Source organism: Hemicordylus capensis, chromosome 1 (genome assembly GCF_027244095.1).
Source record: "Hemicordylus capensis ecotype Gifberg chromosome 1, rHemCap1.1.pri, whole genome shotgun sequence".
Classification (NCBI taxonomy): domain Eukaryota; kingdom Metazoa; phylum Chordata; class Lepidosauria; order Squamata; family Cordylidae; genus Hemicordylus; species Hemicordylus capensis.
The window spans coordinates 158,884,442-158,902,281 of record NC_069657.1 but is presented as its reverse complement, the minus strand read 5'-3'; the positions used below and the strand labels follow the sequence as shown (position 1 = coordinate 158,902,281).

The following is a 17,840-nucleotide window of genomic DNA, read 5'->3' as shown; positions in this document are numbered from 1 at the left end:
TGAAAATGGAACTGACACCTTGAACAGGAGAAGCAACAGAAGGATTGTGGAGGGGGGACATGGATGTTGGTGGAGAGCAACAACCAACTTGGTGATGGATATTTGGGTATCCTGTAGTTTGTTCAGTAAAGTACTGCCCCTTGTTTTCCTCCCAGAGCTCCAGCCCCAACTGCCGCAGATCCAGTTCTGACATCTCCTACGAAACTCCGGACTGCACCAGAGCTCAACGGGAGTGTCGGTTACGGCCTCATTTCAGTGATCCGATGCCGACAGATGCTGTGAAGAGGAAACAACTGGAGCTGAAGATAGCAGCAGCAGCTCGGCAACATGCCCAGAAGCGCCGACAAGAGAAAGACCCCAGTAGGTTCACTGCCATTTGCTCAGTTTGTGTCTGTGTCTTGGAGCGTCCTTGTCACTCGTAGTTCTGAGTGTTTGACATCAGGAGTGCATCATTCAGAAAGATCTTGCTTCGTTTTGGCATATATATCTTCCAAACATTGCCACTCAGCTGCCATAGAATATACTTTCCAGCACACAGCAGTTCCTTCTGCTAGGGTCTCTTTAGAGGAGAGGGGACACAGCAGCTATTCCTATGCACTGGCTGTACATGCTCTTTATAACAGCTAATCACAGCCAAGTGCCTGGGAGGCAGCAGCTGGGAAAGTTCTGAGTTGCTCAAACTGACTCCTGGCTAATGCAGAAGGGGGATCTTCATGACAACACCAACATCTTAGCATCATCTGCTGAGCTCAGCTCCACTGCAGGGAGGAATCAATCCTTTCAACTTCATGCACAATATAGTGAGGGCTGAGTAAGACCTGGAACAATTTTTCTGCAAGTACACACAGAAGACATAGCTAATAGTTGGATTACATGTTATTTGTTTGGTTTATTAGTTAGTTGTTATCTGTTAGTTGTTTGGTTGGTTGGTTTATTAGTTATTGGTTATCTGTTAGTTGTTTGGTTTATTCCACATAGGGCAGTGCACGAATTGAATTCTGTGATTCAGTTTGAGCTCGAATCGAGTCGCAGAACCATCAAATTGATTTGTTGAGAACAGCCAGCTTGGCTGGCTGTCTTGATGAATCACCCTTAATTTGGGTGATTTGAGCACCATTTTGAGACCCATTTTGTTGGAAAAATGGGCCTCAACATTGCATTTTTTCAGGGAAAAGCTGGTCTGTCATTTGGGGTCGGTGGGTAAACCAGTCCTCTGAGGTGGGCAGATGCACTGAGTCCAGAGCAGAGGGCTGATTTACCTGCCAACCCCAATTGGTAGACCTGCTCTCCCCAGAAAACACCATTTTGAGGCCTGTTTTTCCAGCAAATTGACTCTCTGTTTTGAGGGTGATTCAAATTCGAGGTCGAATCTGCAAATTGCCCCTGATTTGTCCTCAAATCGAATTGTACACCCCTAGTTCCACACCTAAGACAAACTACAAATGAGACCTGCCTTGAACTGTGGAATTAAGGAGGTGGGTATAACTTTTAAAAGAATGCATTATTTGCATGCTATAAAGTGACCTGCGCAACTTGTCATCCACCACACTGAACATATTCCACCAGCTATTGTTTGGTGGCCCTCCAGGGGCTTGATTAGACCTCCTATTTTTGCTGCATTCCTGGGAATGCAAAAACCTGGCCATTGTCTTCCCACATGGCCAGTACTTTGGATTTGGCTTGGTGAGTTACAAGTTGTTCAAGCCTGGTATAAAGAATCTCAGGTGGCAGGGCAGAAGACCTTGACAGAGTCCCTGGAGATGCACTAGTATGAGAATACTGGACTAAATGGACAATTGGCCTGACTCAGTTACAAGCAACTTTCTTGCTTAAAAACAAAAAACAAACAAACAGGGCCTTCTCCTGTGCCTTTAACAGCAACCTATTGATCAGAAACTAAGCAGGTGAAACATTTCATGCCATGGAGATAAAGTGATGGGAAAATCTTCTCTGAGTTAACCATTGTCTTCTCCCAACAGTCTAGGATGCAGTGTAAAGATGCCATAGCCATAACCCTTTGAAAAACGGTTTCTTTGTTGTCTAGAAGAGGTTCATGTACATCACAGCATCTTTCAGACACCAGAAAAAAGACAGGATCTGCTGTTTATTGATGGGGGGAGTGGGGCAGAGTTTGCTGCTCGGGGTTGGAAACAATGAAGAGATTCCCCATTACAGTTAGAAAATGATGATTGTTTTTCTGCTCAGGCCCAGTAGTGTCTAAAGCCAACATCAACCATGGCAGCAACCTGGATGAGAACCGCCACGTTCAGGGTGGCTCCCTTCGTTCCAAACACCGCTGGAGCAACGTCAGCAGTCTCAGCACTGACAGTGGAATTGTGGGCGGGAGTGATGAGAGGGACAATGCTGATGCTAACAGTGGAGGGGCGCCAAGGATGAGATCAGCTGAGATGGAGCGGGCGGACAGCGGCATCAGCCAAGTGCTGAGTAGGAAATGGAGGAGTAGGGCATCTGAAACCTTGACTTCCCTGCAGGCATGGGAAGCCCACCAGCCCTGCACTGACTGTGGAGGGAGAGATTTCCCACTGGAGACGGATGTTCAGAACCAGAACAAGAGGCGGGCCAACCTCTGTGAGAAGTGCCTGAAGTGCCGTACAGAGCGGAAGGAGTCAGTGCTAGAGTTTGTTAATACCGAAGCCAGCTACGGGGAGGACTTGCGCATCATCAAAGAGGAGTTCTATCTCCCCATGCAAGCTGCTGGCCTCCTCACGCAGGACCAGTTGCTGGTGGTTTTCAGCAACATACAGGAGCTGATTGACCTCAATGAAAACTTTCTGGAGTACCTGCAGGAAGAGATTGACCAGGCCTTTGAGCAGGTAGTGGATGATCTGCTTTATTTTCCCTTGCAGTCATAATTAATTACTCTCATATTATGGCTTTGTTACTATGGCACTTGCAGTTTGCATCACTAATTTTAAAAAGGTACCATGTCTAATGACAAAGGAAAGGAATTGAGTAAAAGCTTGGGCTGTGGTCCTCTGATTAGGGGTGTGTGAGCCGGCTCGGGCAGTCTGAGTTTGAACTGGACTGGCCCTGGTTCTATTAATCAGCTCAGGGGCCAGTTCGGGGATCCAGCAAGGATTCCCCTTTACAAGTAAAGGGGCATTCCCTAATCCCTATCCTAAAGGCCACCAGGGGGAGGGGGCGAGAGAAAGGGTACTCCGTATCTTTATTGGTGGAGGCAGTGGAGACATCAGAGGCAGCGGCGGGAGCTCCTCCAGGCCCCCTGCTGGCCTCCTGAATGGCAGTCTGGCTGGCTGTGGCCCAGTTCGGGCCTCCACACATGTGTGGCCTGGGCTCTCATTCAGGAGGCCAATGGGGGGCTTGGAGGAGCCCCCGCTGCCTCCGATGTCTCTGCTGCCTCTGCTACGGCCACCACTAAAAGTATGGAGTACCTTTTCTCTCCCCCCGCCCCCGGCAGCCTTTAGGATAGGGATTATGGAATGCCCCCTTTACTTGTAAAGGGGAATCCGCACTGGATTCGCTTTTCAAGTATCCCCGAACCAGTCCGCAAACTGGTTTGGCCCGGTTTGATGGCCAAACTGGACTGGACCTGATTTGGCCCAACCCGAGACAGTCTGAATTCCGGATCAGTTTGGGCCGGGTCAGTTTGAATTCCATCCAGATTCTAACCAAGCTGGCCAAACCAGTGGCTCACACATCCCTACCTCTGATCTCTTTTATCTTTTTCTTTCAGAGGGGCTCTCTAGCTGCTGCACTTTAGATTCTAATGTCTGTATTTCCCCTCATTTAATACATGTAAGAAAACATCTGTTTGGGGACTAGGGAAGAGGAGGATCAGACTAGATGTGCTGAAACTACTGCATGGTGTCTTCCCTTATCTATGACCGATAGCAAGATGTATTAATTCAATGAACACAGGGCAAGATCATTTGGTCAACAAACATCTCCAGAATCCTTTTTGCCCTTCTGTCTTGAATCCCTATTTTACACACTTACACACACACACACACACTCTCTCTCTCTCTCTCTCTCTCTCTCTCTCTCTCTCTCTCTCTCTCTCTCTCTCTCACTCAAATAGGCCAATCTGGGGCAACAGCACTCTGATTTGAGCTTCTTCTATCAAATATCAATGCATTCATTGCACAATAAAGCCTATCATCAGTTACAAATATTCCCACATTTTCATTGGCTGAAGGAACAATATGCACAGGTGATTGGTTGTGCTAAGCAAAACTAATGGCATTTACACACCACTGCGTAACTCTATTATGCTTTGTACTTTATTACTTACTCTGAAAGAAAAAATACCCTTCTACCATGAAATTCATTTTTACAGCAGCATTTAAGAAGGCCTGCCTTGCCTACAGGAGAGCAATTAAAATCAGCTTTGCTTGCCAACAGTTGCTGGTGGCCAAGAACAAACACAAGGCTAGTTAAATCCTGAAGTGTTATTTGAGCCATGCTCCAAACTGGCCCCCTTTCTTGAATGTACTCAAGGTTATTTATAATTTGCTGAAACAGCAGTTCTTGATAATTCATTATGACAGACTGGCTCCCTTTGCACAGCACAGAGTGCTAAGCCCCGTTGCTTAACTTTGTAAGTCAAATGGGCTAGAGTTTATTATTTTGAAGACAGTTCAGTCATCTGAATAGTGGGTAGGTTTCCTGGTCAATCATCCTATCTAATAAATCAGCATTGAGTATCATGATGAAAATAACAGTTTTGTCTATATGGCATGTGGTTTGACCTTCTAGGGATATACTCAGTGGCCACAGGCCAGCACAGAGTTAGGCACAGGGAAGCCCATTTATTTAAGCTGGTTTGATCATGCCTTGGGTGGAACATAGGAAGCTGCCTTATACTAAGTCAGACCATTGGTCTACCTAGCTCATTATTGTCTGCCCAGACTGGCAGCAGCTTCTCCAAGGTTGCAGATAGAAGTCTCTCTCAGCCCTGTCTTGGAGATGCCAGGGAGGGAACTTGGAACCTTCTGCATGCAAGCACGCAGATGCTCTTCCCAGAGCGGCCCCCTCCTGTAAGGGGAATATCTTACAGTGCTCATTCATGTAGTCTCCCATTCAAATGCAGATAGGGCTGACCTTGCTTAGCAGTTCTGTACATTTATTGTATTTATTTTATTTTAAAATGTTATACCCCTTTGGAATAAGCTGCATTTTACCCAGCAACACCTATTTCCAAATAAACATGCATAAAATGAGGCTGTGATAGATTGTTGTTAGTACTCGAGAGAAATCCTGTTGAAATTAAGTAGTCCTTTAGAGCAGGGATCCTCAACGTTGGGCCCCCAGATGTTCTTGGACTTCAGCTCCCATAATCCCCAGGCCCAGTGGCCTTTGGCTGGAGATTATGGGAGTTGAAGTCCAAGAACATCTGGGGGCCCAATGTTGAGGATCCCTGCTTTAGAGTAATTCCTGAGTAGTACTCTTAAGTAACTTAGTCTGTATGTCAGCCAGTATTTATAAATGTAGAGTGAATTTATGCTATCACTTTTTACAGGGAAATGTCACCATAACATGACTATGCTTGCTTTTATAGTTACATGTTCTCATAAACTAGCCTCCACATAGTATAATAGAAATACAGCCATGTGAAATATGCAATGTTCATTTGTAACGATTGAGTCTCATGTGACTATATCCTCATTTCTCCAAGGAAGAACTTCTTAATAATCACTGATAGCTACAGAAAAATAAAACTAAGCTGTGTTGTTTCAGGGCGGGGGGAAACAGCAATGATTCTTGTGGCACCTTTAAGACTAACACAAATGTATTGTAGCATAAGCTTCTCAGATGCATGAAGTGTTTTCCTCAAGTTGGCAGGTATATACATGAGTATAAAGCGGGGGAAACTTGTAAATGGTGGATCCAAATGGCCATGAAATGCAAGACGTAGAGTCTATGACAATTCAATGTAAATAATAAATGTATATAGAATAAGTGACGTGACAATTTGCAGCAACACTATCTGAGGATAACCTGATCTTCCTAGCTTTTGTAGTGGAATAGGAAAGGAAACCATTGTTTCAATTTAAGCTCTGATGGATAGAATCAGACTTCCTGATGAATTCTAATTACTGCAATTGTGATTTGGCATAGTGCTTATTCTGAACAATGTACTTCAGAAACAGTCCTAAAAGGTGAAATTATGGTGCAACTTTTCTTCCTCCATCAAATGTCCTCACTTTTTGGAGCTCAGTTGGAGCTGCCACATCCATAACTATCCCTATAAACCAAAGCCCCCCCCCCCCCCCCCCCGCGCGCGCTTTTTACACGATCTTAGCCCTCAACTGGAAAAACGAATGTGGTCAAAGACATTTCTGAATTTCTCCTGGAATAAAACCGCGACGTAGGAGAAGGCCTTGGCCGAGACCTGAGAGGTTCCAGTGGAGACCTATGTGCAGTCAGCAAAGAATCATTCTGATGTTAAGCAGGAAGAGAATCCTAGAATAGAAAACTCTGGGATACACTAACTGATGCAGCAGAAAAGGGTTGCAATCTGTTTAGTTAGCAACCTGTGGCTGGTCAAGACAATGTGATAACACTTTATGCTGTGACAGATATGTACATAAGAACAGCCCTGCTGAATCAGGCTCAAGGCCCATCTAGCCCAGCATTCTGTTTCCCACAATGGCCCACTAGAAGCCTCTGGGAAGCCCAAAGGCAAAAGGTGAAGGCAAGCCCTCTCTCCTGATGTTGCTCTCTTGCAACTAGTATTCAGAGGGATCCTGCCTCTAAACCTGGAGGTTAGGGGTGTGCATAAAGCCAGTTTTCCTGGTTCAGTTCTGCCCCTCTGGACTGGCCCCCCAGTTCAGTTCGAATTTGAACCAGTTCGGTTTGGGCCAGCTGGAAGCCCTAACAGCAAGGGGGATCCAGTGAATATTCCCCTATTTATTTTCTTTTGTAAACCGCTTTGAGAAGTTTGGTTCAAGAATAGTATATAAAAGCAGTAGTAGCCGCTAGTGCCATTGTGAGTATTTTACTTTAATAACGTAGTAAGTTAAAGAAGCCCCCCACTCTGGCTGCCCCTTTTAACGGTAAAGGGGAATCCTCACTGGATTCCCCTTTGCCGGTAGGCCTTTGGACCAGCCCAAACCAGTTCAGTTCAACCTTGGCTCAAACTGGACCCAGTTAGGTTTGAGGTCAAGCCTTCGAACTGAACCAGTTAGAGTGCAAACTGGCTCAATCTTGTGCCAGTTCACATATCCCTCATGGGATGTAACCTAGACATCAAAACTAGTGGCCATTGATAGACCTGTCTTCCATGAATTTGTCTAAGCCCCTTTTAAAGCCATCCAAGCTGGTGGCCATCATCACATATTGTATTCTACGGGGGTTTGGGGGAAAGGTTTAAAATTTATTTAAAATCACCTGCTTGACCATGTATTTTGTAGGCTGGGTGGTAGGTAGTACCCATCATGCCCTACCACCCAACCTACTTTCATTCCCTAGGAGCTACCCATAGGGAACAATGGGGTGTTTTGAGTTTCCGGCCATCAGTGCAAAACATCATTGTGTTTTGCTCAAAATTCATCTGCGGGGGACTCTGCTCCGGGTGCCTACAATGAAGAAGGCTCGGCTGTCGTGCACTCGGGACAGGGCCTTCTGTGTTGCTGCCCCCAGACTTTGGAATGCTCTCCCAGTGGCCATTTGCTCCTCGGATTCCATCACAGTTTTTAGAAAGCTTAAATCTTGGCTTTTTATCTAGACTTTTACATGACTGTTTCTACTGCTGCTTCTATGTGTTTTTACTCATTTATAGTTTTATTCTTGTGTTTTATAGTTTTTAAATTAGATTTGTTTTATATTTTTAGCTTAATATTTTAATTGTCATTTTTATTGTATGTTTTTTAACTTTTGTAAACCGTCTTGGGGTTGTTTTTAATGAAAGGCAGTATATAAATTCAATAAATAAATAAATAAACAAACAAAACGTTTGCAGAATAATACGTTTGTAGAAATCTGAAGAAAATCAAGTTTAACAACGAAAAGAATTTTAATAAAGTGTAGAAGTTCAAGATGTTGATCTTTTTTTAGTATTTTATTTTCGTAGATATTTTAATTTTGATCGGTGGCAGGGGGACGATAACTTCAGTCTCAAAATGTGGATTTCATTCATGAAGCCACACCGTTGATATCAGTACCTGATATTTCTTTAAAAGAAGACCACTTGCCTGCAGGTTTAAGCCCAATAAATTCAAATAGACGTGATTTTCTTTAATTCTGCATGTTTGTTTTCTTTGTTTCAGCAATAGTAATCCCTAGTTTAACCGAAGTCATATAACATGAAATGAAGCATGGAGCCTTGGTGCTAAAGCACCCCATGCTGGTAAAAATGGGAATTGTCTTATCCCTCTTTTGTAAGGAACATTTTGATTCCCAGTAAGGGAGGGGATCCATCCAGATGGCAATAAACTGCACAATGTTGAAAGCTTCTGTGCAAATTCAAAGCACCGTCTTTCTGGTCGTACACATGCTCCCGTATGGTCCTGCTTGCCTTCCTATCATGATCTTACCCTCTGGGCACATGCTGATCAAAGACCTTGTGATTTTCACAGCTCCACCTGCCGGCCAGCACGTGTATTCTAAGGGAAACCAGCGGTCGCCACAAATGTATTATTGTAAAGAGAAAGGGATCATGATCTAGTATAGGGATGGCCAACTAGTGACCCCCTAAGTCAGATGTGACCTCTAAAGCAATTACGTCTCTGCCTCTGGCCATTCCAAAAGTGTGCTCAAGCCCCAAGAAACAAAGAGTCCATCTATTAATCCGTTTCATCCCCCGTTTGGATTTTATAGATTTCATACACACACACACACACACACACACACACACACACACACACACTTAGAGGTAATGAACAGGTGTGCTCTATAACTCTGAAGCCTTTACTGCTAGATTATACTATCTGAAATTATACAGCTGGCCTCCCTCAGACCACTGTTTGGAGAGCAGATTACAGAAGCTGACCATCTCTGATCACGCATGCTGGTTCAAGGCAGACATGTACAGCCATCTCGCTTGTTGCTGTACATGTACATGCAAGAACAGCATCTTGCAGTTCTAATGCTGAAAAGATTGATTTCTCGGATTTCATTCAGCAGTCTATGATGCTTGGAAGCCATGGTGCAAAGGATCTTTTCCTGTAAACATTTAACATGAGGCACATTGATTCCTACATGAATACATGATCCACCATCACTAAGCAATACTATTAATCCAGTGACTCCTCATGGCCTCAGATTCCTTCCTGGCTGACGCAGCTCTCGCATTATGTGTTGGCAGGGTGATGTTGACCTGATGACTGTATGCATTGGCGAAATATTCCTGGAGTTTGTCAATATGTTGCCTGCCTTCCAGACCTACTGCCTCCAACAGTCTTCTTCAGTGAACATGCTCAATGCATTGGAAAAAGAGAAGGAACTACTCAGGTGAGGAGGGCCCCGGATTTTGGGTAGGTGAGATAGACATGAGGTTCGAGAACCAGTAAAGAAGTTTAAGAACAAGCATGGTCTTGGGGTGGGGGGTGGGGGCAGAGGGAGGAACAGGGTCCATGTCATGCATGGACTGGGGCTGAGGGACAGATGCTTACTGGCCACTGTGGCCTTATCAAAGTGAAGTCTTTCGTGGTTCCTGAGTTGCTAATCAGAAAGATAGATTCTGATTAGGTTTTTTGAGAGAGAGAGAGAGAGAGAGAGAGAGAGAGAGAGAGAGAGAGAGAGAGAGAGCCAGCTCCTGCTCCTGGTAAGCCAACCTAAGGTTGCATCTGGGTGCATGACACTCACCCCAACCAAGTGTTTAAAGGTGCAGCAAGATTACTTTTGACATAAACAGACATTTCTTGTCTTGAGAGGCTGAGGAAACTACTTGCTGTTGCCTCATCTAAAAAGTTAAAAAGATGTAATCATTGTAAGGAAAACGAGACAAATTAACTGTAAGTAATTATGGGAATATATTCTTTTCCCCTGGAAATTTTGAATTCTGCTCCAAGATACCAGCCTAATTCCAGACTTGATTGTACGGGTGAAGGGCTGAATACAGCAGAGGTTCCCTGCCTTAGTCCCCAGAAGTTGTCTGACAACATTTGGGCACCCAAAGTTGGGCACCCCGGGACATATGGTAGGACTCTTCTGTAGAATAAGCATTTCATCAGATGTGTCATCTCCAATTATACACTTCATATTGATGGGAGAAATGGTCATAGGCTGTGTGAGAAGAAGAGATAAGCAGGCAGGAAATGTTAAGGAATTCCAATAAAGTAGGGACTCTTGACAGGCCTGATATCACAGACTAGAGTGAGTCTATTTCTGTGCATGGTGTCTAGCAGCTAAGAGATCGATGGTAGTTTGCCATCAGTTCATTGCTGGTTAAAGACAGTCTGGAAACTTGAAAATGCAAAAACAAACAAACAACCCACTCTCCACTATTCAAGTATATTAAGGCCTGACAACACCAGCAAAAAAGGGTGGTGGCTTTGTGGGGAAGTGGAATAAGTTTGTTCTGGAATTCTGGAATCTGAATTTTTATTATGATGGATATATTTTATATAATCTGTTACATTCTTCAATACCGCCTTGCTGTTGAGCCTGTTTAAGTAGGCCATATTATAGGGATTGGCAACTGTGAGTCCAATCTGCCCCCCTCCCCATGCTTCCCATGACACCGCTAGCTATATGAGAAGTTCTGCCCCCAGGGGCCCCCTTCCACCACAAATGCAAGTGACTTTCTTATGGTCCCAGACACAGGCGCATTTGTCCCTTTCCTTGCCAGTGTGAACAGCAACAGAGGCTCTGTGATTGTTCTCCCCTTCTCACTTGCTTTACATCCATGTACAGTATGAGCCAAGACCCAGACAAAGGGGATGAGGAGCTGGTGAATATCAGAGAGGGCCCTGCTGAAGTCTCTGTTGCTTTTACACAGGGCAGGAGGGTTTTCAACTAAAGAGCTCTGTTTCTTGGTTCAGATTGGATGGATTCAGTGTGGGGAGCTAATGCAAGTGGGCTTTCAGCCCTTGTTCAATTAAAAATGTGGCCCTTGTTAACATTTTGTTTCTGATCAGAACTGTAGTTATTTTGTGAACTCTGGAAAATTAGTAAACTAAAGTGAAACCTTCAGATAAGCTGAGTGATATTCATAGGAAGCTGCCTTTTAGCGAGTCAGACCATTGGTCCATCTAGCTCTGTATTGGCTACACTAGGGGTAGGCAAGCTTGACTCTCCAGCTGTTGTTGAACTACATCTCCCATCCTCCCCAGCCATAATTTATTGCAGCTGCGGATGATGACTGTTGTAGTTCAACAACATCTGGAGAGCCAAGGTTGCCTAACCCTGGTCTACACTTTCCCAGCCCTACCTGCAGATGCCAGGAGTAGCATGCACATCGGCAGCCTTAGAGACTTGTCCTGGGGCTGCCAGAAGCCTTGCTTTGCCCCTCATATGGATGAGGTAATGGCATAGAAATAACTGTGCCTAATGTATACCTGTGAACAGTCCCTCAGTATTATGCTTTTCGTTCTCCTCTGCCTGCTTGCTGAACATTTCCTGTTGAAATCCCTATAGGATATTCCTCAACGTTTCCCAGAACGACAACACAGCACTTCGCCGCATGAATCTGCGGTCCTTCCTCATGGCTCCACTGCAGAGAGTCACCAAATACCCACTTCTGCTGAGCCGCATCATCAAAGCCACCATTGAGTACCACCCAGATCACAGCAGCCTGAGGGAGGCCAAGAGCCGCATTGAGTCCCATCTGGAGCACATCAACATGAAAACCAAGCAAGAAGGGAACTCGTGGACGCTGCGCTCCTTCCGCCAGGACAGCAAGAAGAACAGGGAAGTCATTAACATTGAAATGAGGGAGACAGCCATCAAGACAGTGGGCTGGCTGCGGGAAGAAACACGCTTTGTTATGGAAGGGCCCCTACAACTTGCTCAGCCACCAGATGGACAGTGGGTGAAAAAGGGCAGCAAGACCTTGAAATTCCAGAACATGCAGGTGCTCCTCATGGTTAACATCAGACGTGCATCCGAGTCTAGCTTTGAGCCCGGGGAGCCAGGGCCTGTGAAAGATGCAGTCCTGGTACTTATTAGGGACAAGAACAACGGGAAGTTCAGTTTGCTCAGGGAGCCCTTGAGACTTAGTAACTGTGTGGTCTCTGTGGATCCTGACTGTGATGACACATTTGAACTTCTGGAGATCAGGCGGGAGTCCTTTGTGTTCCGAGATGGTGACAAAGCACGGACTCACCATTGGTTCCGGCAGATACGGAGATACTCTCGGGAGCTGGGTTCCTGGAAGAAGCGGCGTAATGCCCTACCCAACATCATGATAAGTGCATCCCACAATAGGTCGTGAAAGGATCTCAACTGTGAAATGACTTGGCTATGCTCAGAAGTACCACTAGACCTGCTTTGGGGCTGCATTTCATCCTTGGCATAGCTCTGTTCTTTTAGTAGAATGGGACAAAAAATGAACCTCACCTGGCCAAATAGCATCAGCGCTACCTATGATTTCACTTCTACTGAGAAGGACTTTATAACAAATATTACTAAATCAGTGTTTCTCAAATTCTAGGAAAATGTGCCCTGTTTTTAAATTTACTAGATCTTCCACACAACCCAACCTAGAAACCTCAGTGGGTATACCTACCTAGTTCCTACAGCCTTTATGCTACTTTGGTCCCAACTGTCTGGCTCCTACACGCTTCTGCGCATGCGCGCGCACACACACACACACACACACACACACTGCTTTTCTCTCCTTCTTCCCCTCAAACTGTTTCTTTTTCCAGCTAGTACACAGACTCTGCCCCATGCCACAATCTCTAGCTTGAGATAGACCACAGCAATCAGCGCCTTGCAGTTCCATTCCTCTCCACTGAGGAAGAAACTCCTTGACCCTCTTCTACTGTGTATCCTAAACCTTGTTATAAGACTGCTACTTGCTACTAATAAGATACACCAAATTTTGTCCCCTCTTTAGGGATGTCTTATACACCACTTCTGGAGGCCCACATTCCCCATTTTGAGACATACTGGTTTACATACAGTGGGGTGCACTGCCCGTGGAAGAGTGGGATGTACACACTGGCTCTGTATGCTCACCAGTGCTGCTAGCAATCACACAGAGCCTCGATGGCTCCCAAGGATTGTGTCATTGCTGTAGCAATGCTGTTCCCATTGGGAATAACTAGAACATTGTCACTACAGCCGTGACACAATCCTTACGAGCCACAGCAGCTCTGCATGATTGCTAGCAGTGTCGGTGGGCTTTTCATACAGAGCCAGCACACGTGCCCCTCTTTTCCATGGGCAGCATGCTATGCTTTATGTAAGCCACTCTCCTAATGGGTGATAAAGTGAGACTTTGTGGAAACAGCTGTTATAAGAGTCTACAATCTTGAAAGGAAGCAGGTAGCTGAGCCATTATTTGCGGTAATTTACTCAGCTGGTAGCAATAGGGAATGTGCTGTTGACTTGAAGACTACCTGTAAATGCTGGAAAGCTAAGTATAAGGGAGCACACATGAACTGTGAGAAGGCAGGCAGTTTTCTGTACTGGCAAGCAAAGAGAATCACATCAACAGAACTTGACAACTGGCCTCAGGAGTTATCAAGAGGAGGTTCTAAAGTAGTAGTGTGGTTGGATCTAGATTATGGGCAATGATAACCTTTTGCACATTTGTAAATAGGTATGACAGCAAAGATGACACAATGTTGTGTTGTCTATCTGGGGTCAAATAGGCCTTAGCCTCTGAAGACTTGTTCAAGGGGGGGGCAGGCCCTTCAGACTTGTGACCTGCTAGGGAAGGTAGTTAGAGGTTGTTGGCCTCAAATCACGATGAGCAGGTCTCTAGAAAGAAAATATTGAGCTAATATTGTTAATATTGTGTGGCTAAGATAAAGAGTGTGAGATGTTTGACACTGCATGACTGTGCTGGGAAAAGGAATCTTGACAATATATGATAAGAGATTTCATTGTGCATATATTATAACAGCATTAGGCAACATCCAGGTCAAATGTAGAGCAGTATTAATCCAATAAAGGAGAATGTGTAATTATCTTCTAATTTCAGCTTGCTCTCCAAGGAAACCTTTCCTTTTGCAGGTGATTCCTTTTGCTGGTGGCTTGCTTTTCTTTTTTCTTTTAAACTATTCATTTTTCTGTTAATTAGTTTAACTTCTACCCTCAAGCCCAGTAAGTCCCAGAGTACCAAGTTATACTTTGCAATGAATGCATGTAAATGGAAAGGGAAGCTGAAACATATTGCATTCACCCATCACAAACATTCCAGAATATCTCTAGAATCCTGTGGATAAGCAATACTCTCTCCCTTTTAAGATCACTGGATATTTTTGTTATTGGTTAACAAATGCATTGTAGAACTCCAAGGAATGTGATACATCAGAAATAGTTCTGAACTGTATGTCTGTTAACAAGGCTCAATTACCTCTTCTAGTTTGTGATTATTTAAATGATGTAATCTAGTGCATTTCAAAGAATTTAATTAAAAAGGAATCCATTACATTACTGTAGATTAACATGATAAAAACTTTTAATAATTTGTTTCCTTGAGCTTTGATTTGACTTTACATTTTCTTTCTGAACAGCATCATTCCTACCTCAATTCAAGATCCTTGCCAAAAGAACAAATTTGGTTGCAGACTCATTTTTATTCCTAGCCAGTTGAAAACAACTCTTCTGAAATGGAATAGTTTAGCAGGGTCCACTATACCAGTTTGAACTCCTTACCATAGCCTCAAACACTGATAGGTGCGCAACCCACAGACTTGAAATCAGATGCTGCTGACATCCTAAGAAACAAAGCACTTGCACTTCTAGTGGCTGTGGGGGCATGCACAATTTCACAAAGGCCTTTAGACTGTGTAAGTGCTCTTTGCACTCTAAGTGTGGAAAGGCATTGCTAGCCCAAAGTGACGTGTTTCTGCTTTTGCAGAGCCTTTCTGGAGCACAGGGAGCACTCTGGCTTTGGAAGGCTCTTGCGCAAATGCATTCTTGCGGGAGCACATGGGCTCCTTTTGCGCCTCTGTGGCCCTTAGAAGTGTGAGTGCTTCGTTGATTAGGATGTCAGTTAGTGATCTTAGGCTTGAATTCTACATAGGTAGAGTCCAGTAGGTATCCAGTTTATGAGATCTGAACCGTAATACACACTCGATAACACCTGCACTTGTTTATGCAGGATTAGGAGCAAGCACAGTGCCAGCAGTGGATTCCCTCCTACACCACATTGTATCTGATTGAAGAGGAATACTTTTGCTAGTAGCCGCTGGCATTTCTGGCCATCTGTTGATTTGTGCAAGGGGGATTGGAACATGGAAGTGCAACCCTTACAGCCACTGCCACAGCAAGCAGAAGCAGCTTTGTGTGCAGCATTATGGTCACAATATTAAAGGAGTGGGGGGTGGGGGAGAGTGTTATCTTGCCCTACCTCAAGTTAGTCATTTCCAGTTACTTCAAGAACTCAGTCCCGTTTCCCAAAACCTGATAGCGGTTTCCACCCCACTTTAGTTTCCTTGCAGCCACCAACAAAACTTCCTCGGCTCTGAGTGGATGGCTTATTTGCATGCCAGGGCTGTGTAACTTCTGTGGAGAAAAGGCAGCTGCAGGGTTGCCATGGCCATAACTCTTGAGAATTTTCTAGCTTTCACTCAAATCACAGTTCCAGGGTTTGTTTGTTTTTAAATAAACAAAATAAACAATATTGAGGCTACTTCTGCAGAACCTTTTATTGTGTTAAGCTCAGAGCAGAGAATTCAGAATAGAGAAGGAATGCAGCATATTATGCAAGTGGTCTACAAAGACAGGGCTGGAGGAAGAGGCCAGGGCTGCTCATGAGGTAATGGGGATAGAACAAGGCAGGATATGATAGAGATTAGGTTGCCCTTCCCCGATAGGTAGGACCCCAACAGCACATCTACAAGTGCTGCAGCACTTATTACTTCCCACATTCTAACCTACAAAGCTCTTGGGCCCTATGGATTGCCGACTAGTTTCTCCCTTATCTTCCATTGCATCTTTAAGGTCAAGCAAGTGCATCTTCTGTGAAATTTCCCCCGAATACTTAAAACTCATTGTCTTGTACAGAATTTTGTTTTAACTAGCAAGGCTTCTGTAACTTTAAGCACTATAGCATTTTCCTCTCAATGAATTGAGAAGAAATTGAAAAGCCTATGGCTAATAATAATAGTAAACAAATACTCTCCATGCAATCCAATAGCATGCAGCAGAGAACATGCTATGGGGGATTTGAAAAGCTGGCTCAGTTCACACCTGACATAAAACCATAACTTGGCCATTATATGACTGCATCTTAGGCTCAGATGTTCCCTCAGCTCTTCCTTCACTTTCCAGTTTATACAAACCAGTTTGCTGTTTTCTTTGAATCACACAAAATATGGTTGTCTCCAAATTAGTATTAGAACCATGGTCTAAAGTAAGTTTCCAGTCCTGGGTTGGAGACAAACTAGAGGCCTATTAAAACATTATTGTACATGCATAGATGCCTTTATACATGTACATATTTGTGTTAATGTCTGCACATGTTCATTGTGAAAGTGAAGCTGGGTAGACCCCCTCATACAGGATACTAGAAAGACCTGTACTACTGTATGCGAGTGGGACATTTGTGAGCAACTGGACAGGCGAACAAGTTGTACATATTTGCAGGGGTTCTGTTCTCAGTTGCAACCGCAGCTGCAGAAACCATAAATATCAAGTAATTGGGGCTATGGAATAATGGGGGTTATGTTCCTGGTCATCAAGAAAATGATTGAAAGTCAACCCAATTTACCATGTTTCGCTGGTCTCAAGTTGTGCTGTGGCCTGAAATTTTTTTTTCTTTTTTAAACAAAGCCATTTTGAGGCTCCAGAACACAAAATGGCAGCCAGAAATGACTGTGGTCATATCCAGCCACTCCTGACCTCCAGATACACAAGGTTCCCCCCCACATCGGGTTTTCTTCTGCATATGCTGAGGTCAGGTGTCTTTTACCCAACCGTGGATTCACGAATCTGAGGATAACGAGGTCTGCTTGTATATGCATTGAACATAACATCTACAGAGATCTTAGTGTTCCTGACTTGATCATCATAAAGAACCGTTTGCCCAAACCAGGGAGTGAGTGAGGGAATTGCTGTATGAGCCCAATTCAACAAGTGAATGTGTATGAGCACATTCAAACTACGTTTTGGCTGTTATATGGGAATTGAGCCATTGTTCATCTGTCACTCCACACCACCAGTAGCGCGGATGTGGATATATACCCTCCAACTTTTCCAATAGCTGGATCAAGCAATGGAAGCATAAGATTTTAGTCTGGATTTTACTCCTAAAGCTAGAACTTCAGATTGGGCACATTTCAGTTTCCCCTGCTGATGGCAGAAATGCCAATGTCATTGTTTTCTACAGATTGTAGAAAACTGTAGAAGTGTTCTTTTTAATATATGGATTTTGTAACTTGCAATTTACCTTCGTGATGGTCCTGTATTTATACACACTTGATAAATACTTTTAAGTATATGGCCAATTCTGCACTGAAGGAAGGATGGAAGAGGAGGGGAAATAACAAAAGTATATTAATTTAATACTGGACAGCCACCTCCAATCTACACATTAAACAGCAATCAATAGTACAACACACTGGTATATCTTAGATACCACAGAACAGAATCCAAACTGATTTATGACACCACAGATATGACTGGAGGTAGCCTCTGGCTTCAGGATTACTAACTGCATAATTCTACACTGAATACCTAAATTATGAGACAATTTGTTATAATTTCACATTGTAGGGAACAGAAGTGGCAGAACGACAAAC

General features: G+C 44.1%; 1 protein-coding gene across 3 annotated transcripts in view; it reads left to right on the top strand.

The window, feature by feature from the left end:
- The window catches only part of LOC128330103 (uncharacterized), a 115,083-nt gene extending 100,509 nt beyond the window's left edge, over nt 1-14,574 (top strand). For all 3 annotated transcript variants that reach the window (XM_053262424.1, XM_053262433.1, XM_053262418.1), the window contains 4 exons: nt 156-360; nt 2,206-2,834; nt 9,287-9,432; nt 11,560-14,574. In XM_053262424.1, coding sequence (XP_053118399.1) covers nt 156-360; nt 2,206-2,834; nt 9,287-9,432; nt 11,560-12,355 — 1,776 coding nt within the window. In that variant the 3' untranslated portion in view covers nt 12,356-14,574. The remainder of the gene's footprint in view (nt 1-155; nt 361-2,205; nt 2,835-9,286; nt 9,433-11,559) is intronic.
- The last annotated feature ends 3,266 nt before the right edge of the window (nt 14,575-17,840 follow it).